The 26,434-nt window shown below is 44.8% G+C and overlaps 2 protein-coding genes and 1 non-coding gene across 5 annotated transcripts; all 3 read left to right on the top strand.

Moving 5' to 3' along the window:
* Positions 1-2,471: 2,471 nt before the first annotated feature.
* On the top strand, positions 2,472-11,843 carry pprc1 (PPARG related coactivator 1). Its single transcript, XM_030106153.1, has 14 exons — positions 2,472-2,669; positions 4,998-5,093; positions 5,194-5,343; positions 5,536-5,613; positions 5,713-7,675; positions 8,017-8,070; positions 8,914-8,974; positions 9,250-9,317; positions 9,467-10,184; positions 10,269-10,472; positions 10,592-10,670; positions 10,753-10,874; positions 11,158-11,309; positions 11,396-11,843. Exons 1-14 carry the CDS (start codon positions 2,589-2,591, stop codon positions 11,494-11,496), a joined length of 3,927 nt encoding a protein of 1,308 aa, XP_029962013.1. The 5' UTR covers positions 2,472-2,588; the 3' UTR covers positions 11,497-11,843.
* LOC115399910 (small nucleolar RNA SNORA50) lies at positions 10,932-11,071 on the top strand. Its single transcript, XR_003932742.1, has one exon. It is a non-coding gene; the product is annotated as a small nucleolar RNA SNORA50 (small nucleolar RNA).
* Positions 11,844-13,945: 2,102 nt separating the features above from the next.
* On the top strand, positions 13,946-24,894 carry oga (O-GlcNAcase). Of its 3 annotated transcripts, none has more exons than XM_030106203.1 (19): positions 13,946-14,463; positions 14,784-14,835; positions 14,928-15,025; positions 15,125-15,255; positions 15,339-15,510; positions 15,620-15,718; positions 15,822-16,106; positions 16,216-16,374; positions 16,482-16,672; positions 16,796-17,065; positions 17,161-17,364; positions 17,675-17,849; positions 19,435-19,488; positions 20,912-20,997; positions 22,119-22,223; positions 22,391-22,482; positions 22,570-22,762; positions 22,848-23,007; positions 23,145-24,894. In XM_030106203.1, the coding sequence occupies exons 1-19, from the start codon at positions 14,298-14,300 to the stop codon at positions 23,279-23,281; spliced, it is 2,829 nt and encodes a 942-aa protein (XP_029962063.1). In that variant the 5' UTR covers positions 13,946-14,297; the 3' UTR covers positions 23,282-24,894. The 3 variants fall into 3 exon arrangements, with proteins under 3 accessions (XP_029962063.1, XP_029962062.1, XP_029962064.1); XM_030106202.1 differs by having other exon boundaries at positions 16,790-17,065; XM_030106204.1 differs by lacking the exon at positions 19,435-19,488 and having other exon boundaries at positions 16,790-17,065.
* Positions 24,895-26,434: the final 1,540 nt, after the last annotated feature.

Here is a 26,434-nt window from a genome sequence, read left to right as displayed (position 1 = left end):
TACCCTGACTATTGTATTTGACCCAGTTTTATCCCTGCCTGCGTTGAGCCGGTCTTCTCATTCACTTATATCATTTCTTCATGTAACACAAAGACACCCACTGACATCTTTTATTTTGTTTACTCCTGCCCACAGTTGAAACAATCAATCCATTCAGTGCGACGTTAGCTAGTCACCAGTGACTGATGTGTTTCACAGTGGTGTAATACTTTGTAAGCTGTGTGGGTTTTTGTAAAGGGCACTAATTACTGTATCAGAGCTGAACCAGCACAGCAACACAAAAAAGCAGCCCCCATCAAGGTGCAGAAATGATACTCATTTTTTTTTCTTTTTTTTTTGACAGCTTCAAAGTTGAATTCAGTTCATGCAAATACCAGTTGACATTCACGGAAGGTTACAGATGATCCAACAGTGTGCATATGGACAGGTTACCAGTCCCCAGAAAGTCAGACATTCACATCCACATCTCTGTGTAAGGTATGGTTTTTGGACTACGCACAACTTTTAAATACATAAAGAAATAATTATAAACAATAGCATTTCACACTTTAAATTTCAGATGCACTTTTTAAATGTGAATGTTCCATAATATTTCAATATTGGAAATGATTTCAAGAGAACTCAATACTGGATGAAATTTAGATTGTGCAGATGTATTTGGGATTTCATGAGTGCACTCACGCTGCCCGTCAGCGAGAGCAAAATGTTCAGAAGAGGTGTCTGCTTTAGCTTTGGCACAAAATGCTTGTGGAAAAAAAAAACACTCCACACAAATAATGTTTTTTTTTTTTCTAATCCAATGAACAGCACAAGTGTCCTTCAGTCCTGAAGAGCCCTCCGCACTCCCTCATTTCCAAACTCACTGAAAACTATTAGGGACTAAAACTGTGAGTGATATATAGGAAATACTGTTTTTAACAGTATCTTAATGGCAATGCCGTGCTTTGTTTAAGAAAATGCCTGATTTTGAAGTTTGGAAACCAGAAGCTTACAAAAATTATCTATTTCAACCAGCTTGTGGTTTAAAATGTGTTGTCTTGAAAGGAAAGCTGAGCAACAGTAGTTGCTTTTTCCAGAAACATGTTTTAGGACTTTTGGAGACAAAATATTATACAGCAGAAAATTATGAAAATGGTGGTGAGCTCCACTTAGTAATGCTGCAGGTATTGTGTGTAAGCAGCTTCACAATGGCAGGAGAAAGGGCAGCGCTTCCATAGTGGCACAGAGGGACTCCCGCCTCCCCCTGCAATCTGACCGGCCACCCAGCCCATTCTGCCAATCTTTTATTATATGGAACATAAGGTCAGGAAGCTTTGAACAGACTCCAGCTGAGAGTGGGGAAGAAGGCTGGGTACACCGTGGAGGTCACCACTCCATCACATAGCGTAAACACAATTATCCACATTCACTTTCACACAGAAAGGCAGTACAACAATGAAATTAGATGACACTTTACAGTCACCAATTAAAAGATTCTCAATATGAAGCCTCAGGCTTCTTTCGGTGAAGTGAGAGTGCTATTCATTACACTACTTTGTGGCTCTTGTAATCAGCCATTGTAATATAGAAAGAGAAGTTACCTCAAGCATGAATGTAATTGGAACAAGTACTAAATCAGAGGTGTCAAGTGTAAGGTCTGTGAATCAAAACTGGTCCTCCAGAGTCTCCAATCCAGCCCACAAAATCACACAAAAAAAAAATCATAAATCTTTCAAAGAAACCATTACTTTTTCTTTTTCTTTCTTTCTTTATTTTTTTGTGTGTACATAGTTTTATTAAGAGTGATGGTGAGATATCAGTGATGTTGTCATAAAAGCCAGCAGATGAGCATCAGTCTCAAACATATAGTCACTGCAAACCACAATGCAAGGGTTATAGGACAAGTTTAGGACCATTCCACTGTATTTTGCCCTCATGATAATTGTCTTTATGCTGAAACTGTAGCCATTTTTCTGTGTTGACAAAAAATGAAATCACTGTTACATTTTGTGGTGTATCAAAATGTTCTGCCAAAGATTCCTGTGAAAGGCACATCATGTGAATTTCTCCACGGATATTTCAAATCTATCAATCTATCTGTCTTTCTAGCGATCTGTCATGATTGCACAGAAACAAATATATTGAAAAAAGCGACACAATCAAAAGGAAATCCGATCTTAGCTGACCATGGAAAATTAAAAAGTCTACTGCACAATTTTAAATAAACTACACTACCCAGAAGACAACAAACATTGAATTAAAACGAGCATTCCCTTACCTTTGTAAAGATTGATGATTAATTTGTGTCACTTCATCAGTTTAAACCTGTTCTATAAACTCTAAAAAAAAAAAAGCATGTCTTGAAAGTTATTCTCACGTGAAAAGAAAATAAAGTTACGCTCGCGGGTGCACAGGCGTTCGCGATCGAACGCTCGCGAGCGTACGTGGGCGCGCTCGGTTCTGAACACGCCCCGGGCTCCGACGTGCCCTCTGACCCACCGCGTCACTCTGCGTCATTTTGCCGGGAATGTGGGACCACGTGTCCGGAGCCGGCGTGCTTGTTGCTCAGCTCGAGCTCCTCGCTACTTTTCAGGGAGTAGACCTGCAAGATGGCGGCGCGGTGGGGCGCAGGCGAGGAGACTTTAACCGCGTGCAATATGGACTTTTTCCAAATGGATACACTAGACGAGGTAGAGGAAATGTCTTGTATTCACTCCCCGCTCGTGTCGGTTTGCCGTTAGCGGTTTTGCGTGTGTTTTTTATTGGAAAGCGGAGCGTGGTTTCTTGCGGGAGCTGTACTCACTGCGCATGGAAAAGTGACACGTGGATGCAACCGCACTATCACTGCTCTAACTTACCCCCCAAAGTACATATCGTGTATATGTTATCCATTCATAGATTTGGTTCTCGTGTTTATTCTACCGTGATATTTGCCTGGTTATACATGTGATCGCGTTCTATTGTCTGTTTGCTGGTGATTCAGACTGTATTACCCGGCAGGCTAGACACACTCACCCACATTTCCCCCTTTACAAAATGCACATTTGTCCAAAACATGCCGTGACAGTTGTGTATCTCTGCTGATTGATGCCTCGGTGTGACCACACATCGAACGAATTACACCAGAAATGCACATTTAAGCTCTTTCGGTAGGCTTTTGTGTAAAAAGTACTCTGTGTACTGTCCATCCGTTCATTCATAAACACGTGGGATAAAAGCATTGTGGGATCTCGGTCTGCTTGTATTGTCGTGTTTTCCATGTTTAGGCGTGGTTGATTGCATTGCTCGGTAGTTGATCGGTTCTATATACATTTTCTCATTGTATAGATCACAGGCTTCGTGCCAGCACGTTGCGGTATTGCATGTTTAATGCTGAAGTACACAATGAGCCGACCTTCATCCTACACAATGGATGCAGTTGTTGAAGTCACACACTGCTGTGCTTTTTGCACAGATGTATATAGCGAGTTTTCATTCATATCTTGGATGTGTGTATGTCCACACGTGCTTTAGCCTGATGAATCACATGTTGGCTGTCTTCACACATGCGCAGATGAGACAGTTCATTCATCCACGTCGGTACTTTTAGTACAGGAATAACTTTGTTTTGTTTCTGTTTTTTTCGTGTGTCGTGTCGAAACGCACGTTAGTATCGGGCTTTTAATGAACGGCTGGTCGGGTTAAATGAGCGATCGGGGCCCAGCTCAGGTTTGTTGTATTGCCTCACGTGGTCTCCAGGGCTTCCCAGTGGAAGGGGTGAGGTGAGGATCAAACATGTCTGCGCACTGTGAGCATGTAGACAGAGACACGTGGGTGACTGTAACAGGCCACTGCGTGGTCAGATCAAAGATCATGAGGTTGTCAACGCTTCCTGCACGTTTGGCACAACTCAATCAGTGCATGTGATTTGGAGTTGATCAGTAGTTTTACACTCTTATCTCACTTTATTGTTTTGGTTTCTGTTGCACCAAATTGATGTGTGTGTGATTCATAAACTTACCATCAATCTTCTCAGGGCATTTCAAGCTCCCTTTTACCCGTTTTGGAATACAATAGAAACACTTTTTAAATCCCAGTAGGAAATTCTTGTATCATTTATCAAACAGGGGGTCTGGTTTGTTCAAAAGTAAAGAGGCTGATATCTACATCTGCCTATTTTATGGTGGAACTTCCATGTAGATTAAATGTTAACTTCATATAAAGTCCATAAAACTCGATATAAAAATTCCATATACAATTAAATGCCCTCATACAATGAGGTGAAGTGTGAAACAGCAACAAGGAAACGGCGTGTAGAAGCCGGAACTGGATTTTTTTTAAACAAGAAAAACGGGACCGTTGGGTGTGTGGTAGAAATACAGCCCAGTGGTTTTTCCTGTAGAATAAAAGTATCAACTGACGTCATAAATGCTCACTATTAGTGCTCAGTATTTGTGTTTACTGCAGATAGAATCGTTCATCTGCATTGTGACAGTTTTAAATTACTGGGGGTGTTTTTCACCAACAGGACAAATGAGATCGCCACAAGAGGTTTTGTGAAGAGCAGATAGTGAGACTGGAGTAGCATGGAGCGTACTGATACGATTTCTCTACTGATTATACATTCAGTGCTCTGTAGTGTTTTCAACATTTACTCAGGTCATCTGTGTTGTTTCGTTTTGAGTAACAGGAAATAGCCAATAATGAAATTGAAGCTGAGTAGAGTCAAAGGCGGCTGAGCTTTGCCTTGCTTGCGGTGTAAAAATGGGTTTATATGTGCGTTGTAGATGGTTGGGAATGGCTCCTTTAATGAGTTCAGACTAGAATTTTATTTGATAATCCAACAAACCACACAGCTTGGACTGTTCTTAACAAATCCACTGTTCAGTGGTATCAGAAGAGTAATGTGCAATATATTTTTACATTTAATTTTGTTTGCTATTGAATGTTTTTTAGTTTAGTTAGAATTAGTTTTTCCCTGACTTTTGATTGGTGCGTTTGCCAGTGGAAATATGTGATCTGTGCTCTGTCCTTTTCAGACTGCAGGGCAGAGCTCTGACAACACTCTGGAAGCCCTGCAGAGCTGCTTAGACCCCTCCATTCTCTCCATCTTTGAAGACACACCAACAGTAGAGGCATGTATAATTTGACTTATTCACATGAAATGGACTGCCTTCACGGCAGTTTAGTTTCGTGTTTTGATCTAATTTCTTGTTTGTCGATCCGTATATGCAGACTAAAGGTCTAGACGACGAGAGTGAAGCGACGCTGCTAACCGCCCTGACGGAGATCCTTGACAACGTGGATGAGGAGAACCTGTCCCCGTTTGACACGCTGCCCGATGCAGAGCTGCTGTCGGGTCAGAAAGGGAGGGAACTTTCTCCGGTTAGTGTCAGCTGTCATGCATGCCTCTCAGAGTATCTCATAGATTCCTGCTCTTGACTTCCCCCATGTGGCCTTTGGGCAGTAGGCACCGAGAGTGCCTGGCGGTGAAAAGCTGCCCCGCTGACCTACGATTGTGAACATTACACTTTCCCACTGGGCGGCAGCATTAATGTCCTGTTGTTTGCCTCTCAGCTCAGGAGATTGCTGTGTCTGTCCCGTTCTCCCCCTGAGAAAGACGCACTATGTGGCAGAACTTTCTCAACTGGAAAGGTAGATTTTTTTTGTTTTCCTCCCCATAAAGTATTGAAGCTTCTTTTGTAGACAGATGTCAATGTTTGACTGGATGCCTGTGTCCCCGTTTGATCCCAGAGTCTCCCAAGAATACAGGGTAAATCTCTCCAGAGGAGTGATGGAGAGGAAGAGGAAGATGGCTCCTTCACCCTGAGCCCCATCAAGCTTGATTCATGCCCCGACACAGAGCTCCTGGACTGGGAGGGCCTGGCCCTGCCGCTGCCCGCCGCGGCCGAGCAGGAGGACGAAGGTCTTTCAGTGAGCCTGGGGGACTTGGTCCGGCACATGCATCCATACTGTATGGCTATTTGTGTGGAGAACGAGGAAGGGGAGCAGATGTTACCTGAGGGAGGCATAGTGCTGGAGGTGGTGGACCAGGGGGAAAACGGAGAGCCCATCCTGGCCATTCCAGATATGAATCTCCCGTTTTCCTTGCCGCCTAATGAGCTGCCCCCTGAAAATAACCACAACGTTTTGGATAATGAAGACAGTTCAGAACTTATAGTTGTTGATGATGATTTGAAGGTCGGTGAGGCGCCGCTGAAAATTGTTACCCCTGTGACAGCAGAGCCGTGTTCAGATGATAAAGATGGAATGATTGTAAAGAGTCAAAAGGAAGAGATGAGAAAAGAAAGGGCCTCCTGGAAGAAGAAGAAAAAGAAATGCAAAGAGCAGCTCCAGCCTGATCCTGTGGAGGGAAGAGTCCTGAGGAGTGCGAGGCGGGCTGCACAGAAGACAACCAATAAGACTGAAGCTGAGCCAAAAAAAGCAGAGAAGGAACGTAAAGTCTCCAAGACACCTGTGGCATCACCTCCAGTTCCAGTCAAACCCAAACAACGGGAGCATCACCAAACTCTAGTCCCAGCTGAATCAACCACTACAGCTCTGTCATCTAAAATTACTGCGACTGAATCTCCCGCGCAGGACGAAAGACCATTATGTGCCGAGAACAGTCCAGCCCCAGCAGGAAGCTCCCAGCTGCCCGATGAAATGTTAAAGCAGGCATCCCTCGTCGAGGCTCCTGCGCCTCCTGCCGTTGCCGTCTCCCCAGCGTCTTCAGAGAGTCCTAAAGCTGCTGCGAGCTGTGAACCCCCCCAGACGACCCCTCCTGTGAGTGAGGTCCTCCCTGCCGAGGCCCCGGCAGTCGCAGAACCCAAACCCAAATCGCTCAGTTTGGAGGAGTACAGACGACTGCGGCAGCAGAAGAAGCCTGCCCCGGTAGAGAAAACTCTCGCCAACGGTACGAAGTGGCCCAGCCTTCCCGAGCTGCCCAGAGAGCTGACCCCCATTCCCTGCCTGCCCACCCCCAGCCCCAAGGATCCCAGGCGGAGCAATCCCCACGCAGCCAAGAAAAGCACCGAGGAGGTCAGACCCGCCTGGCACCCGAGGGGCCCGGCGGCACCGCCCACCCCCGAGGCGCTGCTCGTGCCTCCAGCCTACATGGTTGCTTCATCCAGCAGAAGTTCAGCTCCCGCCCCCGCCCCCGCACCATCCAGATCACCCCAGCAGTCTTCAGTACCCGGCCCCGATTCGGTGAAGAATTCAACCACGAGTCAGTCTGCAGGGCCCGAGAGCTGCGGGCCGTCTGTGAAACCTGCCTCTCAGCCCCTGTCTTCTGCAGAAAGCACCCACACTGATCTCTCAGGTGGAAAGACTGCACTCATTAAAACCTCCCAATCGCAGTCTGTACCTTCTAAGTCTACTGAGAGCGTTGAGACGTGTCAGAAAACCACTACAGGGATCAAACCTGCTGCTGCTGCTGGATCTCCCGCCAGTCACTCAGAGAAGACCACCGTCGTCCCACCGGGGGTGTCTGAGGCCGCAAAGACGGCGTCTCTACACAGCCCTGTCATATCTGACAGCAAGTCCAGTAAACCCACTTCCAGCGCCCCCCTGCTGTGCTCCTCGTCGTGTGACCCTCAGAGAATGAAGGAAAAACCTGTTGTGCTTGAAACTAAAGAGAAACCCACTACAGCCCTGAAGCCTGGACGAGCCCGGGACCCCACACAGGAGCTTATTGAAGCATTCACCAGTGAAATAGGTGAGAATTTATTACAGTTTATGCCGGTTCAGTTAAAGAGTCAACTTTTTTTTTTTTTTATTTAAGGAACATTTTCTGATGAATTAATTCAACTTGAGTTGCAGATCATGTGAAATGTTTATCTTTGAAGGTTGTCTACATCCAAACCACACTGTGACCGCTCTCATTGAGTCTTGTAAATCCAGACTGGTGCATTTCCGTACCTCTGCTGTTAGTTACTGAGCTTTGTGGAAAGAGCTGGAGCTCAGTTCTTCCACCCCGTATCAGCAGTTGCTGAATTATTTTATTGTCTTTACAGGCACCCTGCATGCAAGTTTCACTTTTCTTTTTCTGTCTTAAAGGTATCGAAGCTGCTGATTTAACCAGTTTACTGGAGCAGTTTGAAGAGACCCAAGGTAATTAATAGAGCTAAGGTGTTTGCTCTGTGGAGTGATTTTTGTGACGGTGGTCCTACTGGCCAGCAGCCCAGTGGGATACATGTAGCTAAATGTAGTGGGGGTATCACTTACTCTGGTTTTGTTATGATCCTGCAGAGCCAATAACATCAAAGTGCTATATTTGCTGTGCAGTATTGAGGTAGTGTGTTGGATTAATTTGGCTTAAAGAGCCCTCTGAATCAGTTTAAAAATGAACTGACATCTGCAGTGTTTAACCATCTGGTGTCTGCTCTGTCAGCTATAATGTAGTAAAGTAGTTTAAAATCTGACAAACATGATGATGGAACGAGAATATTAATCATCTGGAGTTCATAAGTTCCTCCTGGAGAAGTGTTTAATGCTGAAAGAAATGTGGAAAATGAAATGGACTTCTTCTCCTGAAACATTTCTCTCTAAGAGGGACGATGCTGGAGGGGTCAGGCGAGCGGCGTTGTGCTTTTGTCCCTTCAGCTGCTGGAATTTTGTCCCGTCCGCAAATCTATTTAACGCTCCCTCTGCTGTCATTGTTGGGGCTGACGTACAGGGCCCAGCTCTCAGCAAGCAGTTAGACTTCATTCCACCTGCCCATTATGCACTTTAGTTTGCTATTATACTTCTGTTTTATTCTTTTGAGTGACTTTTTTTTTCCATATATTATGAAAAGTCAAATACAGCTGAAATTCGGTGAACCAACAGAAATCGCTGTATTTCTAATATTTGCCAAATTTCCTCGTCTTACCGATGGCTCCAGTGACACTGTTAACATTCCCGTCTCTTCGGCCGGCCCGTGCGCTGACACACTGATGTTCCTTCTCCCCTCAGCCAAAGAGGAGCAATGTGTACCGGAGGTCTCTGGTAGAGCAGCTGCTGTAGGAAACTCGAGGTTAGTTACCCTACAGCCCCCCAAAGCTGCTCTGTGTGAGTGATTAATGGTCTCACTGAGGAAACCTTAGGAGAGTAAGACCAGTTTGCTGCAAGTGTGTGTGTGTATGTGTGTGTGTCTGCGGGTGTCACAAGTCCACTTTTTGCCGAGACCTACCGTAAGCCCTGCTGTCAGGCCACACTAATGGACCTGCCAAGTCTGAATTGTATCTGAGCGCGGAGGTGTGAGCGACATTATTACCGCTGATTTACTAACAGCACTCCTTCTTTCTGCAGCGTTGAACCAGTTCCTGAGAAATCAGTCGTGGAGCGCGTGCGAGCTAATGAATTCTTAAGTACTGCAGGTAATTCAGCATGTGTGAATAAGCCTCTACATTTAAGAAAGAACTGTAACTTGGATCCTTCCATGTCTTCAATAAACAGTGAAATGTGGCTGTTTTGAACCTGCTGCCCAGAGCGAATGCTAAGTAACATTTCTTTACGCTCGCCGCAGCTCTGACTCCTCCAGCCACTCCTCCCCACCAAATGTGGAAGCCTCTGGCTCCGATGGCCCTCCTGGGAAAGAACAAGATCACCGAAGTATCAAAGTCGGCCCCTTCCAAGGTCATCCAGATCGAAGCCCGGCCCTTGCCCTCGATCAAGTCCCGTAGTAAACCCACGCCCGCAGCCGCTCCTGTGGACGCCAGCGTGGCCTGTATGGATCATGATTACTGCCTTTCAAGCAAAGGTGGTATGGCGGGAGAGCCCGGGAAGCGCTGGAATGTTAAACAGCAGTCTTTTATCACGATCAAACCCATCACGCCGCACGCCGTCGCCACTGCGCAACCAGTTTCAGCTGCTCCTGCATCGCCGCCTCCGGCTGCCACAAATCCTCCACAACCAGCCAAAACCACACCGGCTCAGGAGAACGGCGCCAGCGTCAAGATGGAGGAGAACTCCATACTGGAGACTCCCGACGCTTCTCCCGCTCGACAGGAGACCGAATCCACGTTCAGGGAGCGGAGTCCCAGGAGAAGGCATTTCGAGAGGTCGTACCGTCACCACGCGTCCTCCAACTCCCCCAGCCCCACGCCAAGTCCCAAAGAGAGGACCGGAGGGCGATCTGGAAAGAGGAAATCACACCGTTCCCCCAGCCCCATGTCCAGCTGCTCAGAGTCGGACTCCAGCTCTTCCAGATCTCGCTCGAGATCATTTTCTCCTAGAAAGAAAAGGTCCATCCTGTTTGTTCAATCTCTGTGTTGAGTTTTATAAAGCCTGTCTCGGTCCTGACGGACAATTTACCTCTCCGTCTCCAGGTACCGCCGGCGCCGATCAGAGAGCAGCTCCCGCTCCTCTTCATGCTCCTCCACCAGGTCTCACGACTCCGTGTCCCGCTCCCCTCCCAGGAGGAGGAGATACTCCTATTCCTCTTCTCGTTCTGGCTCTTGGAGCCTCTCAAGGTCACGCTCTCGATCCCCTCAACGACGATCACAGTGCAATAGAAGCAGAAACTTGTACAGGTACTCCAGCTCAATCCAGCTTGTATTTTTATGATCCATTCTGTAACTGTTGCACTAAAGCTTTACAAACGCTTTGATATGTGTATTAAAGACTGATTGTCCTCCTCTCCCCTCCTCAGCCCTACATATAGGTCCTACTGCAGTCAAGGTACGAAGTCCAATGGGGAAGAGGTGAAAAGACGCAAGGAGAAAGCCATTGTAAGTGGATATTATCTGGATTTACATTTGTTGAAATCAACATTCCTGTTGGAGTATTATAATGATGAATGATCTGTTTCAGGAGGAGCGCAGAGTTGTTTACGTGGGTCGGATTCGGGGAACCATGACCCAGAAAGAACTGAAGGAGCGCTTCTCCTACTTTGGCGAAATTGAGGAATGTACCCTGCACTTTCGAGATCAGGGGTGAGTCCACACAGAACTTACTGAGCGTTTTTGCAGGAGGATTTTAATGATAGAAACACGCACTGTCTTTGAACCTTGTTGGTCTTGCCCATGACCTCTTAGGCCAAGCTACAGTGCCAAAGCAAACTCAGACTTGTTCATAACTGGGGCCTCCTGGCAACACTCCCAGGTCGCTCTTTTAAAAGCAAGTTACATGTCAAATCTGTTTGAACGTTTTAGCACTGCTTCAGTAGCTCATGTCAAACTGTAAAACACTTGTTAATGTCTTGACTGTTTGTCACAGGGACAACTATGGGTTCGTCACTTACTACGACAAAAAGGCTGCTTTCACGGCCATCGAGAATGGGGGCAAGCTGCGCAAACCGGACGAGCTCCCGTTCGATCTCTGTTTTGGTGGAAGGAGACAGTTCTGTCAGTCCAGCTATGCTGACTTGGGTATGCTTTCAATTCTTACACGCAACATTATCAGTAAAAGTACGTAAAAGCTCATCAGTATTTCTTCTTGCCTTCATTTCTTTCAGATTCGAATAGAGAGTACGATCCGCTGCCTGGGAAAGGCAAGTATCATGCACTAGACTTCGACACTTTACTGAAACAGGCCCAGCAGAATTTGAAGAGGTAACAGGAGGCCTGCAGCAGAACTCAGCTGACCATTACCTCAGAGCCGGCGGTGGGCTCCTCCCCCTGCAACACTTTTTACATTTTAGTTGTTGCATTTTTTTTGTTTTGTTTTTTTTCCTTTTACTGCATGTTTCATCATTTGTTTCCCACAAGCTAACACCTTCTATTGAAGTGAAGATTTATAATGAAACTAAGCAAAAGAAGTTATAAAAAAAAAGATAAATATGGGAAGTAATTTTTTTTAAAGCTATTTAAATGTAAAATACATTTGAATTGTATGGACAGAGAATAATTTTTAAAATGGATGAAATTGAAGTCCCTGATTGCTGGGAGATTGTATTGTATCATAAACCAAAATAAAAGGTGATACTGAAACGTGTGTGGTTTATTTTTTACTTTAAGAATTCATTTAAGAATGAAATGTTTGTTGAAGTAGTTCAAAAACAGCATCAATCTAAAGAGCAAAAAAGATTCACTGGCAGAGTTGATTCGGTTTGAAGGTGAATCAGGTGAAAAGTGATTGAGGAAAAAAAAAACAGTAAGGAAAAACTGACCCGTCCAAAGCAACCTGATTATCGCCCACTAAGTTTCAAGCTGCAGTCCCAGAATGGGCAGAGCAGTGATGCATGTATGGAGGTCATAACTGAGACATGAAGTAAACAGCAGATGGCTGCTGTACTTATTGCAACAGATCAGTAATGCAGTGAAAGATATATACTTGCATAGATTGGCAAAATAATGTCATGTAGAAGCATTTGAAAATAGATGCTGGACTCCAGCATGCAAAAATTTGGATCTGAGAGGCAACATCGAACTGTGAAGCAGTTGGAGAGAAACTTGACGTTTTACAATGCCATTGCTTTCCTGGTCTGGTTCACTGTATATGGGATTGGGTTGTGTGTGTGGCACCTAATTAAATTTGGCACCCCAGTGTTTTCATACTTGCACCTGTCTTTTCAATGATAAAATTGAACTTCTGCTGCATACGGAGTCATGTTTATTTTCAGGTCTGTGGTGCTTTTTTATGTTCTTCCCATCATTAACATTGATAGAGAGTGCAATTTTGGGGGCGAGAGATGGGGAGTGCTGTCTGTATGCCCCAGTTTTGCTCCTTTTTTTAACTATTTTATACAGATTAAAACTTGATCAGCAAGAAGCAGGATCATATTTATTGTCATCGCAACAGGTTACCGAAGTTACAAGTGCAACGAAATTTCAAATTTCAAAGCATAATAAATCAGGATTAATAGCATCCATCGATCTTCTATATCACATTATTTCATGCAGGGCGAGGGCAGGATTCACCCGGGATAACCTGCCAGGCCATCGCAGGGCAAACAAAGAAACGCATGCACACCTGGGAATATACAGACTACAAACAATAAGGCCAGCATTTAAACCCATGGCAACTTCACTGTAGGCACTAACTACTGCACCAACATGCTTGAAATAGTGTTTGCCTTCAGCTTGACATTTGTGAAACAAATGTGTGTGTTTTCAAAAAGAGTTTGAAACATTTGAAGTTGCTGTCTTTCATGATTTAGGTTGACCTAGTTTTACTGGTCTGGCCCTGTTGTATCAAACTGTCTAAAGAGTTTGGCATATATAATCACAGTTACATAGAGTTCTGATGTTTTATAATAAAATATGCATTGGTTTCAAACTCCGCTTTGTCAATTTTAATCAACATTTCTTTCTAGGGCATGTTGGGGAAACAATTTCATTAAATATTTATACATAAATAACACCTCACAATAGGTTATTTCTACTGGGAAGACGGCTGGCAACAGAAAGCCCATTCCTCTTGCGCATGCCTGCATTTCCTAATGCGCATTATGCATTGGTTTCTTTAAAAAATGTATCCAGTTGTGAAGAACAAAGCGAGTGTTTTTTGTTTTGTTTTTTTTCGCTGACGGAACACGAAGCTGATGTTATGAGCTGCAGCAGCGGCTCCTCCTCTCTGTTTGAAAGAGGTTTGGAGCTCCGCTGCATTCCCAGCATGGGCAGGAATGTCAAGATGTTTCGCGGCTCCACACATCGTCAACTCAGTTTCTGAAATGAACCGATAAATAAACGTCTGCAGCAAGATCGGGAACTTCCCCCCTATAGTGTGTAATTTAATGTTTTGTTTTGATCAGCCAGTTGATGTTTTATCTTCAAAAGTCTAAAAGGTAAACTGAGTATCTTCTGATTTTGATAGAATGGACGTTTATTGTGATTATCACAAATTTAAACAGGGAAGTAGTGTCAGATCCTGTGGAAACGTAATGTAAATACATATTCATTAGCTTCCTGTGCAAGGTAGCAGGAACAAACACTTTATAGTGTGTAACTGTGGTTGGTTTGTGTCGTTTCCCAGTAGCGGAGTGAAACATCTCGCTCGCAGTTGGACATCTTTGCTCTGTTTTGTCACGCAGATCCGGAGTGAACCGGTTCGAGCCGGTCCCCTGAGCATGCGCACTCGGTGTAAACAGGAAGAGAAGGAGAAAAAGTAGGTTAAATCTGCCATAAAGAGACGACAGAATGATCCAACCAGAACCAAACAACCGCGCAGTTTTCTCCAGATATTAACCGGCGCGAACGATGTTCTGCAAAACCTGATTGTATTTTCGATTTTATTTGATAGACTCGTTAATAACCTAGCCAGCGCCAGACGGTCGGTGACGCGATTTATTTCTCGCTGGTTTTGCTCGGCGCATCAGCCGCGCTAACCCGCATTAAAACTCGCCTCTGCGCTCTCTCGCGCTTTATATTAATCTTTCCGCTTGGCACCGAAGTGAATCTGCAAAAAAAGAAAAAAAAATGGTTCAGAAAGATAAGACGTTAGACACGCCGCAGGTGGACGGGGAGTCGAGCCCCAGCCCAGTCTCCGGAGAGGCTTGTGTGGAGGCCCCCGGCCCGGTGGAAGAATCCGGCATCGTCGTGGAGCAGATGGGCCTCAGGAAATTCATCAGTGGAGTCGTTGAAGGTATTTTTGACAAATAAGATATCAGTGTGAATCAATTCGATGATTGCAAAGGAGCAGAATGTAGAAATGCTGCGATAATCTTTGGTTGTAATTTAAAATGCAATCCCCCTTGTCATCTTGTAAAATATCGAGAACCTGGTTGTCGATCGATCGTTATTTTCACATTAAAAAACAGGTTTATATACCAATCGGAATTAATTGGTAATTGGTCAGGCCCAAGAAGTAACGACACGAAACAAAGCCTACATCCTGCTGCGCTGCCAGCAGCACAGGCCACATTCCTCACCATGCAAGCTGAATGTTTGGCTGTCCTCCTGCAGGTTTCTATGGTCGACCCTGGACAATGGAGCAGAGGAAAGAGTTATTTAGAAGGTATGGTGCATTGTTTTCAGACACATGGTAATGGTTTTGATTGCAGGAATATACTGAATTGTACTGATTTTGTGCAACATTTCTCTAAACAGGCAGCAGAAATGGGGGCTGAACACATACCTTTATGCTCCCAAGGATGACTACAAACACCGAATGTTCTGGAGAGAGTTGTACTCAGTCGAAGAAGCAGGTATTTAACAATTTTGACACCAATGATGAAGAATAGTTTGCACATTTCTGATACAGTTTGTTAGAGCATAATGATTTTGGGGTGGGGTTTGTCTCCTAGAACAACTCATGACATTAATTGGTGCTGCAAAGGAGCATGCAATAGAGTTCATCTATGCCATTTCTCCTGGACTGGACATCACCTTCTCTAATCAAAAAGAGGTTTCTGCACTTAAGAGGAAACTTGATCAGGTATTATGATCAAATTTGACAATAATGATCAAATAACGCGACAAGATGGCAGGTTAACTTTGTTTGTTGTTCATCTGTTGCAGGTTACTCATTTTGGCTGCAAATCATTTGCCTTACTTTTTGACGACATTGATCACAACATGTGCCCTGCTGACAAGGAGGTCTTCAGCTCATTTGCACACGCTCAGGTTTCCATTACCAACGAAATCTACCAGTATCTGGGAGAACCTGAAACCTTCCTTTTCTGCCCCACAGGTATTGTAGCTTCATCAATGTTTTTTGTGAAATACATTAGCATGCTGTTTTGACCACTTGACATTTATTGCATGGATTTTTTTTCCCTAAACTTTTCCCTAAACTTCAGAGTATTGTGGAACATTTTGTTACCCAAGTGTCTCTCAGTCACCCTACCTCCACACAGTCGGAGAGAAGCTCCTGCCTGGCATTGACGTGCTCTGGACAGGTAAGGTGTATTTGCATATTATCAACAACATTACCTCTGATATGAATGTGCTATAAGTGTCAAACATATTGGGATTAATTGTAATTTGTCGTTTTCGTCACAGGCCCCAAAGTGGTGTCTAAAGACATCTCGGTTGAGTCCATCGAAGAGGTGTCTAAAATCCTTAGGAGAGCTCCTGTAATCTGGGACAATATTCACGCTAATGATTATGATCAGAAGAGGCTTTTTCTGGGTCCATACAAGGGACGCTCCACAGAGCTCATCCCCAGATTGAAGGGAGTCCTCACGAATCCCAACTGCGAGTTTGAGTCAAACTTTGTGGCAATCCACACTTTGGCTACCTGGTACAAGTCAAATATGAACGGGGTACGAAAGGACGTGGTCATGAGTAAGTATGATTCTTGATTCTTACCGCTTGTGTTCTGGTGATTGTGAATCCATGAGATGTACCAGGAGACCGGCTATTCATCAAGGTTCTGTGTCTCGTCTTCTTTCAGCCGATGGCGAGGACAGCACCGTGTCCATCCAGATCAAGTTGGAGAATGAAGGCAGTGACGAAGAGCTGGAGACAGACATACTGTACAGTCCACAGCTTGCTCTCAAACTGGCTCTCACCGAGTGGCTCGGAGAATTTGGTGTGCCTCACCAGTACAACAGTAAGTGCTTTTCGATTATTGTATAATACATAGTAATTCCTAGAAATGTTACTTGAAACACACGGAGTATGTCCAGACTGGGTGTAATAATGCTGTTCTCTTTTCAGGCCGACAGGTGCCTCAGAGTGGTGCCAAAAGCACAGTCATAGATGTGTCATCCATGGCCGCTCCGTCTCTGTGCTCCTCTACGACAGTCACGACTGTGTTCCAGCAGCCCATCATGTCTCCGGCAATGCCTCCTCTCTGTCTCGATCCTCTGTCACACCCCTTGGCGAAAAGACCTCAAGAAGTAGAGGAGGTGAGGCTAATGAGACCGCAGGAGAAAAGATGACGTCGAGGCCGTTGCTAATCTTCTATTAAAGATGTTAATGTGGTGAATAAAGTGATTTATTATTATCATTTTTATCCTGTGCAGGAGGAGGTGGAGGTGGAGAAGAAGGATTCCGATGAAGAGCCCATGGAGATGGTGGTTGAGAAGCAGGACGAGGCGGAACCAGAAGCCGAACCAGAGGACAAGCTCGTCGGCCCCATCCTCGCCGACAAGATGTCCGAAGAGCTCAAGCCGATGGACACGGACAAAGAGAGTCTGGCGGAGTCCAAGTCTCCCGAGGAATCCATCCAGGAGGACTCTGGGAGTGATATTGCACCCATGCAGACGGACGATCAGCTCAAACAGGTGCCTCAAACGCTGGTGAGTCATCGCCTCGATATGCCATTTCAATTTAAACAAAAAAAATGAGATTTTGAATTGGCTGTAAAGTCATTTTTGTCACTGTGGGTCTTCAGGAAGTGTTTGTGCCCGGGCCCAACGAGAAGCCACTGTTCACAGCCGAGCCCATCACCATCGAGGACCTGTGCTTGTTGGCGGAGCTTTTCTACCTGCCTTACGAACACGGGCCCAAGGCCATGCAGATGTTGAAGGAGTTCAACTGGCTCCGGGCGAACAGCAGCGTCGTCAGCGTCAACTGCAAGAGGAAGGAATCCGAAAAGGTGGGCGGATTGGAGTAAACGGCAACACTGGTCGAATTCAGAGAAAGCTGTGTTAGTAAGAAAAAAATAAAAACGGTGTGATAAATCAACCTGCTTGTGCTGCAGATCAAAACAAAATGGTGGCTGTGTAGTACCAATCCTGGCCATTGGGGGGTGTAGTTACGTTGAATGGAGTTTTTTGTTTCACAGGAACTGTATATGTAGGTCAGAGCAATTATAACAATTGATGTAAAACTAATGTTTGTCAAAAATAATTTGAGATTTACTGTTTAAATCTTTCTCTTTTTTTTTAATTCCTCCCATGATGCAGGTCGCAGAATGGCAGTCAAGGGCCGAGAAGTTTGAAGAAATGTGCTGCTCGGTCATCCAGATGTTCACACGGCTGTCTAACACAGCGAATCGCACCATCCTCTATGACCTCTACCCTTACATCTGGGACATCAAGAGCATCATTTCTATGGTCAAGTCTTTTGTCCAGTGGCTCGGTATGTATGAGGGGAACCTTCGGGACATTTTCCCTACAGAGCAGCAGCACGGATTCAAATCTTTAGATCCCGGAGATTCACTCACACACAAATCATTAGAAAGCATTCAGATGAGGCTGAAGTAATAATTAGCTGCATGGAATCCTATTTCTTATTTCTTTTTTTATTTTTTTTTTGTAGTCCAAACCTCTGTAACCTAATCTAAGTTGCATTACACATATTTGACCGCCTGTTAGCAGATGGTAGTGTTCCTGATCAGAGTCTTAAAACAGCGCAGCTCCTGTTGATCATCCTCTGGACCTGTAAGCAGGTTGCGGATCTGCAGTTAAAACTCATAAGTTGCATTTTGATATTAATCAGCTTATTTCAGTCATTTTCAAACGCACCACCACTCTGTAGTTCTGCTTCTATTAATTGATTTGTTTCAGTCGTATTGAGTGTTTTCTTTTTTTTTTTTTTTTTTTTTTTTTTGTTCTGCCATGACTATGTGCCGCTTGCACGGCGAACACCGCCCCCCCCACCCCCTCCCTCTTTTATTCTCTCATCATGTTGACGATATCTAATCCGGGCCTCTGTGGAGAACGTCCCAGCAGGGTTACTGCTGCTTGCTGTGTATCCAGTAACGTTACCGCTGCATTCCCACACAGACACACTTGCTGCCATTTCTCCGTCTGTGGGGATGGGCGCCAGGGGGAAGTCCCCATCCCCCGCCCACCCCCCACCCCCTCACCCTCCTCCATGCCCTTGCGCGCACGCGAGCTTGGAGAGCAAGTCGACTGACTGACCAACTGTGGAAGGCCATTCTGGTGCATAAACGGCAAAGATTTGGAAATGATTTTAACAGGAAGGAACTTGAGTGTATAACTCTATCACTTAGGATGTGGCCTCGCTGTGAGCAGTCTCCATAATGAGGCACTTGGTGAATTTTAAACTCTGTTCGATCTGTATCACGGTGTGATCCATCGCCTCAAAAACAAACCTCTCTCTCTCTCTCTTGCTCTCTCTTTCTCTCTCTCTCTCTCGTCCTCTGTTCTGTCAGATGGTGCACTGTTATACAGTTTGAGTGACATCCAGCCTTGTGATAATCCCTCCAACTCCTCTGGAGTGCTTTTCTTTTTGAATGTTTCTGAAGCACCAGCATGGCCTGTAGGTTACTCCCTGTAACCCAGTTTCATTCACAGGTTTCTGTCCTGCCCGGCTTCTATGGTAAAGCTGAGGCCTCTGGCCCGTAGTACACAGCAGGCAGCATACCCACACGGGCACTGCCACATCAAACATCAACACAACGGACCTCACGCACTAATGAGTGTGTTTATAACCTCCACCATCACTGAAAAGCAGTGCCTCATGTCAAGTTTCTCCAGCATTTGTGGCAACTGCATTTGCCGTGTCACTTCCTGGATGCTGACACATGCTGTCACTCTTAAAGGTTCTTAATAAGCCCCCCGTGTTTCCCCCCCCCCCCCCCCCCCCCCCAAATGTGGAAGCTGTGCAGCCGGCACTTGGTCACAGCCTCCCTGGTTATTGTACTGAGAACACTTACTAATAACTATTTTCTACTGTTTTCTCCCTTCATTATGTACAGATGGAAGAATCCTCAGTACAAGTTTCTACTGCTATTGGATCGACAGTGGCCGATGTATGCACAGTGCAGGCGTTGTCTCTTTCTTTTGTGTTTTGAAATGATTTTTTTTTTTTTTTAGATTTTTTTTTTTTTCTTTTCTTTTCTTGAACTAAAAGTAAAAAATGTTACAAGACTGATTTGGAGAAAAGGAAGCAGCCCTCTGGATGAAGTCACATTTTGCGCAGCGATCTGGGTTTGAATTCTAAGTGTTAACTCCCAAATTTCTCTTCGGCAGCATCCCCCTCTAACTTGTTTTTTTGTTTCTGTCAGTAGAAATGGCTCAGACCAGTCTGATGCACCTACTCAAGGGAATGTCCGCTTGACTTTGAAAATGCAACCCGCCCCTATCTGGGGTCTTCGCTCTACAGTCTCATACACAACCTGAGAGCCACAAAACAAGAAGTATCCACTTTTACTGGTTGTAGTAGGAGGGAGCCGTCTGAATAGAGGACTCGGGTGGATAGAATCCAGGAAGAGATCTTCCTTACGGGTTGTTGTTTTAAAAAAAATCCGTACAGCCAAGTAGAGAATTCCTTCTTGTGGGTGCATCTGGGTGTCGTCATGTCCACTCGTCAGAGGAATTGCTTTAGGGCTCAGAGCGAGGTTCCAATGTAAAGCGATGTCTAGGTGCCCTGCGCACGCGCTGCATTTGTCTGGTCACATGACAGGGCGTCTCATCAACCAGGGTTAGGCTCTGTTAGAAGCAGCGAGCTGCTCCGTACGTACTCTCGAAGTGCTGTAGTCATATGATTTGCTTTGTCCCTGTAGCGTCTTTTGTCTTTGGTCTGTTTTCACTGTGGCTTTCAATAGTGAGCAGAAAGGCATTTTCTTCCCCCCCCCCCCACTCGAGACGAGTCCCTGCTACCTATCACACTGTCCTCCTGGTTTTTAATGGCTCATGCTCCCTCGTCATGTGACAAGGCAGATAAGATGAGAATGTGACTTCACACGGGGTGCTGAGCTCGGTGGGGTGACAGCAGCTAAAGCTTACCTTTGTTGTTCACGGAGGGCATGAGTGTCAGTGCTGGTGGTCTCTGTATTATTGAAGTAGTGGATCAGCTTTTCAGACAGTTTGCCCCGTACTCTGGCACAAAACTGCACATAATAACCTCAGACCTGAACGTCCTAGTCCACGGGTTTGATATTCAAACATGCAGAGATGAAGTTTGAATTGAAATCGCGCACATGGCTCCTCTTTGCAAACTTAAGCTTTAGGTGCTTGAGCCCCATTTCATCCTGAGATGTTTTCTCCGAGTCCAATGTAATCCAAATTCAGTCCTTTTTTTTTTAATATATTAAAACCAAAATTAATTGACCTATACTGATTATGCTACTAGATACATATTCCCCCCTTCATTCCCATCCCCCCACTCCCTTCATCTTTGTAAGAGAGCCCCATCCTGTGGTAACAATGTCCGCTTGGCTCTGCTCCTAACAGGGTGTCGTAGTCAGTCCTCAGCACAATTCCTTAGAGGAGACCAAGAGCCCTGGGCCTTTAGGGGAGGTCTAGCAGGAGAGTTCCAGGTATCTAATGCACTGAATTTACAGCAATCAAATGGAAAAAAAAAATAAATAAAAGAGAGAAAAGAGTGCTGTGAGCAAAGACGACTATGGTGATATATGCAAAGGTATGAAGGGATTTGGTCTGTCAAAGGTGAGCTGATTGCATCGGGCCAGGCTTAATAACATGCGGGTTCACTCCCTGAGACTTGTAAAACCAAAGAGGCTTGTGTCCCTGCATTATTTTTGGGATTTTATCAGCCTGCGTGAGGGGAGCGGGTGACCTGAAAACCCGTCCTCTGCAGCCAGAGTTTGGCGCAGCCCGTTTTTCTCATTCATTGTATTTATTTTCATAGTCTCTTTCAGCGACTGTCCAAGGAGATGCTGCTTTTCCCTGGGCGCGCGCAGCGCAAGCGAGCATGGCTAGGTTTTTATTTTCATGACATCTCATTTCTTTGCAGGAAAAGCACAGCGCGCAAATTACCACGTCAGCCCCTTTGCAAGCGCACGCGCAAAAAGCATCGCAGCGCCAGCGAGTACGCAAGCATGTATGCAATGGGAGAACTCCACGAAAAAAAAAAACACACACCTGTACAGTCAAACGGCCTCCCAGTCAAGACTTACATTTGATGCAGAGTAACTCGGTTAACATTCATTGAATTCTTCTCATTTTCCACTTTGATTTTTTTTTCCTGGAGTTCCCTCTGTCTCCCTGCGCCAGCATCATTATTTTTCTCAACAGGAGGGTCCTGCGCAGCGAAATATTGCGATGCCTTTAGAAAAAAAAAAAAACAATGGGAAAGGAGCATCTCCTTCAGTCAGTAAAGCCTTGGTCAGACCAAAATGCAGCCCTCGTTTGTTAGATCTCCAAAGCAAATGTCTGTGTTTGTTGTGCCATGTTCCTTTAGCGAAAAGCAGAACGATGTGCAGTTTGCTTCGGCCGTCCACTGTCAGACCAGCAAGGAACTCCCACTTTAGAGCGCGATGTGTTTTCTCTGTCTTCCAAAAGCAGTTTTGCTGTCTCGGGTCTTTCCTTGTTGGGCTGGCAGTGGTTCGGCTGAGCAAATACACAGCCAGGCTGTCAGCCGCAACGCCACGCCGCCTCGCCTCAGTCCACCTGACCCTGTCTGTCTTGATACCCACAGAGGTTGTTGCCAATAGACGGGGCAAACGATCTTTTCTACCAGCCTCCACCGTCAATGCCAACCTCCAAAATCTATTCCATCAGGCCGTACTTTCCCAAAGATGAGGTGAGACACTCGAGGGTGACTTTACAGCTGGTCCTGGACCATGTATGGAAATATATTGCAAATTAGATTAGATACTGAATACATGTTGCAGCTATTAAACATTTTTTTAGGTTTTACACAGAAGGTAAGCTTGTGTAATTTCGTCACATATGTGCTTCTGTTTGTAGGTTGCAGTTTACAAAATCTGTAAAGAGATGTACTGTGAGGGAATGGAGGACGCCCCGTTCTCTGACGACGACCCGGACCTCATCGGAGACAGGTGAGACGACCTTACTCTCGTAAGGTCGCTTTCGTGTTTCGTCTTTGCTGCGCAGCGGTGACGTTCTCCTCGGTGCCCGCTCCTCAGGTTAGTCGGCGGTCTCCTGACGCTGAGCTCAGACTACGGCTTCGTGCTGGAGGACGAAGACGGGATCTGCGGCTACGCGCTCGGCACGGTGGACGTCAAACCCTTCGTCAAGAAGTGCAAGCTGAACTGGCTCCCCTTCATGCAGGAGAAGTACCACAAGCCCGACGACCAGAAAGACCTGACGGAGGCTGAGGTAGGATCCCGCACCGTCCGGTCGGTCGTCAGTATCGCCACCAGTTTGTCGCTTCATGCTGAATTTGCCTCATGATCTCCTGCAGAAGATGATGTTGAGTTTCCACGAAGAAGAGGAGGGTCTGCCCGATTCTTTCCTCTCCAACTTCCCGTCCCTGATCAAGGTCGACGTTCACGCCAAAGTAACCGACCCCAGTGTGGCAAAGAGCATGATGGGATGTTTATTATCCTCTCTGAAGGCTAATGGTAGGTAGCATGACAGCCGTGTCTCAGTCGTCCATTTGGGGTTTTAAGAGCCCTCTGCTCACAGAATGTCTATCATCGTGGTCACTTGAGCAGACAGTGTCCTGATCGCTTGTTCTTTCTTCTTGTCTCGCTTTCAGGGTCCCACGGTGCGTTCTGTAAGGTCCGTCAGACTGATAAGCGAATGTTGGACTTCTATAGTAAGCTGGGATGCTTCGAAGTGGCCAAAATGGAGGGCTTCCCCAAAGACGTCATCATAATGGGACGCAGCCTCTGAGGGAGCAAACAGAAAACAGCTCTGATGTGTTTGCTACCTTCATGAGAACATTTTTTGTGATGATTTTATACTTACATAACCATCTGGGCAGCCCCAGAAGACCCTTTTTTTTTTTTTTTTTTTTTTTTTTTTTTAGGTTTTGTGTAAAGAAGCACAGAAGTGGCACACAGAGGCCCTCACATGTTACAACTGTGTCAGATCCACAGCCGATTGATCTGTAGTGGGAAGGTGAAGCTGATTTTTAAGATCCCACTTCTCGTGTACCTCTAGGAGTAAGGAAGCGACATCTACATGAGCCTTTTTCTGATTTAATTGAGTCGCCATTACATGGATACCAAACGCCCTAACGCCGAGTGTCTGCAGTGAAACGAGGGTGGCTCTTTCTTCAAGTAGTTTTACAACCATGTGTCCTGTTTTCCAGCTTTGATAGGGAGAAATGATGTCCCAGCTGACTCCAATGGGCGAGGTGTTTACCTTTCATTGCCACTTTTTCTATGAGCTCTGCAGCAGAGTTGGAGATCGAGGCCTTTTCAGTGTCATTCCTAACAAACCCGATGCGAAAGGCGGAGTCTGTGCTCGTCCATTTGGTTCCCTGAACAGAACAGGACCACAGACCCGTGATGTAGTGAGAGCTGTTCAAAACTTTGCCAGGAGGTTATCTAAATTTCTTTAAAGAAAAGCTTCTACAGGTTTACAAACGTGGTTCTCAGCCTATTTCCATTTTTGTTGTATTTATATATAGAAATCCAGTCATTGTTTTTGCTTATGTCCTCTTCAGCTGTTGCCTTTTGGTTCGCTGCCTTTGGATTTTGGGATTATTTCGCAGACCTGCTCTTGCGTCCAGCTTTTCTAATGCGCCACTCAGACATAACCAGAACACGGGGGATTGATTTGTTTTTGAAAGTCCATGTTGTTCATAATAGTAGAGATGTAGCCGCACAGTCACATGTTTCAGTTGTAACAGGAGCACAAAAATAGTTTGATAAACCTGGAGGTCATACGGTATCAAGTTGTGTAGAAGGACTCACTCAGCATTTTTAATCTTAATTCCTTCTCTTATGTCACTAAAACATTGAGTTCACCTGTCTGCACGAATTTAGGTTTTTTTTTTGTTTGTTTTTTTTTTTCTTTTGTCAAGGTCTCAAAAGTAGAATCAGCACTCCTAAACTCAGTGGGACCAAACCATTCTGATCTGCTATTGAAAAGAAAAATACTTTAGTAATAGTTACACTGGTGATAATCCTTAAAACCAAGAAACGTTCACCTCCTTTCACTTTTTCTTTTTTTCACCCACCGCCAAACCGAGCTGTGCAGCATCAGCTGTGAAAACGTCATTTCCGACCTGCCATGGCTTCTTTTTTTTTGTTTTACTGTTGTATACAGATGAATGTATCCTCAGTCGGATCCTGGCGAGTGCTCTTTACACCGCCGAGGTCACCAAATGTCGTCAGAAGTGGCGCCGGTTTAGCTGCAGTGGTGAGTCCATTGGAGCAGAAACCCATTGAATGTTTTGTACTTTTGATGCATTTCCTCTTTGTTTCATGTAAAATCTATATAGTTTTAAAAAAAAAAATGCACTTTGACTTAGAGATAGGAGTGTTCTGTTGGTTACACGAGGATCATCAGTTGCTCTCCAGTAGCTGCCTGCCAATGTGATGTTTTGAAGCTGTACATTCACGATGTGCATGAGGTGTATTGGATTTGCCGTGGCGGACATTATAATAACCTCATCCGATGCTACATAGAGGAAGAAGCATGCCGCTCGCCGCTATGAGCAGAGTACTGTTGTATCGGGACAGTCTGTAAACACTGTCTCATCATAAAGTGTTATTATTTTGTATGTCTCTTACTGAACGCGGTGGCCGTTTTCGTTCGGCTTCGAGGGGGGGAAAAAAACAACGCCGGCCTCGTTACACCGCCCTGCCCTTTACAGCCGTCCCACCTGGCTCCTCCAGCAGAGTGTGAAACACACAACAGAGCTGTTGTTGCTCAGCCGAAGTGGCAGCAGAACCTTCACAGCTGTTTTTTAAAAGATGGTTCATTTCCGCAGTTCCTCTGCTGCCAACGAAAGCTGAATGTGACTGAACAGTGTTTGAAAGAAAGAAAGGGCTCCTCTTGTACATTTTCAGTTAATGGTTGGAGAGGTCAATAAAGTGACAGTTTACCATTGTACAAATTGTATGTAAGATACATAAAAGTTAAAAAACTAATAAACCATATTAAGTGACTTTTATTTGGTGTCGTTTGTGTTTGAATAAACATTCTGTGAGCTTGTTTGTACCAGAGGAGTAAAAATCTGAGACAAAACTGCAGGAGAAAAATGACTGTTTAGTGCGAACTGGCACAAAAAGTATGAATAGTTACTGACTTAGAAAAATACATAAAAGAAGCACAAACACCAACTACTCCTCAATGAGAGTAATATGAGTATTTTTTATTTCTTGCTTCCCTGGAAGTCAAACAATAACTGAAAAAGTGTAATATGTAAAATGAACAATTTTGTGATGGCATTGTATTTGTTTTTTACTATTCATCTTTATTTAGTTTATAATTAAAAATGGATACTACTACAATAAGTAAACACAAGGTCAGGTAAAAAAAATCAATTTTTATTTGTGAGCTTATGTAAATATGTGGTAATCTCTTTTTCTTCCCGAGAATGTAATTAAATGCCATTTCATTGACTTTTTGATTACTTTTTAACATGCTGTAGAGTTAAACCTATTGCTTTCATAAATAAAATAATAATAATAGTCTGTAGACAAATTGAAATGACACTTTTCACCATTAATTCCTTCAAAATGCCTTTTTAAGTTCCAGGACCTTTGGGAAATGATCTGACATCTTGGTGCCATGCCCTGTAGTTTTGTGAGTGATGCTGTCATGTTGTATAATGTGGTAATATCAAAAACAAATCTCTGGATCCCTTTATGACTTGATGTCACTCCAGAAAACAGATCAAGCCAGAAATCTGGGTGTAATTATGGACCAAGACCTGAAATTCTAAAGCCACATTAAAAAAAAGAACAAAAAAAAAAAGCTTATTTTCCAAGAAAGAGGAAAATTAGGAGACATGTGTTCACGCATTTATGTTCAGTAGGCTGGAGTGCAACTATGTGTTTCCAGGTCTGTGTATAAAAATGTGTTAGACAG

The sequence above is a fragment of the Salarias fasciatus genome, chromosome 13 (genome assembly GCF_902148845.1).
Source record: "Salarias fasciatus chromosome 13, fSalaFa1.1, whole genome shotgun sequence".
Taxonomy (NCBI): Eukaryota; Metazoa; Chordata; class Actinopteri; order Blenniiformes; family Blenniidae; genus Salarias; species Salarias fasciatus.
This window is presented reverse-complemented; position numbering and strand designations above follow the sequence as displayed.

What these genes read in the sequence shown, in the direction of transcription:
- oga (XM_030106202.1), top strand. Translation starts at nt 14,298, where the DNA reads ATGGTTCAGAAAGATAAGACGTTAGACACGCCGCAGGTGGACGGGGAG. An exon ending in TTGGATCGACAGTGGCCGAT is followed by an intron (nt 19,489 to 20,911) that starts GTATGCACAGTG and finishes TGCTCCTAACAG; the next exon opens with GGTGTCGTAGTCAGTCCTCA. An exon ending in GTCTAGCAGGAGAGTTCCAG is followed by an intron (nt 20,998 to 22,118) that starts GTATCTAATGCA and finishes TGATACCCACAG; the next exon opens with AGGTTGTTGCCAATAGACGG.
- pprc1 (XM_030106153.1), top strand. Translation starts at nt 2,589, where the DNA reads ATGGCGGCGCGGTGGGGCGCAGGCGAGGAGACTTTAACCGCGTGCAAT. An exon ending in AAATGGATACACTAGACGAG is followed by an intron (nt 2,670 to 4,997) that starts GTAGAGGAAATG and finishes TGTCCTTTTCAG; the next exon opens with ACTGCAGGGCAGAGCTCTGA. An exon ending in AAGGGAGGGAACTTTCTCCG is followed by an intron (nt 5,344 to 5,535) that starts GTTAGTGTCAGC and finishes TTTGCCTCTCAG; the next exon opens with CTCAGGAGATTGCTGTGTCT.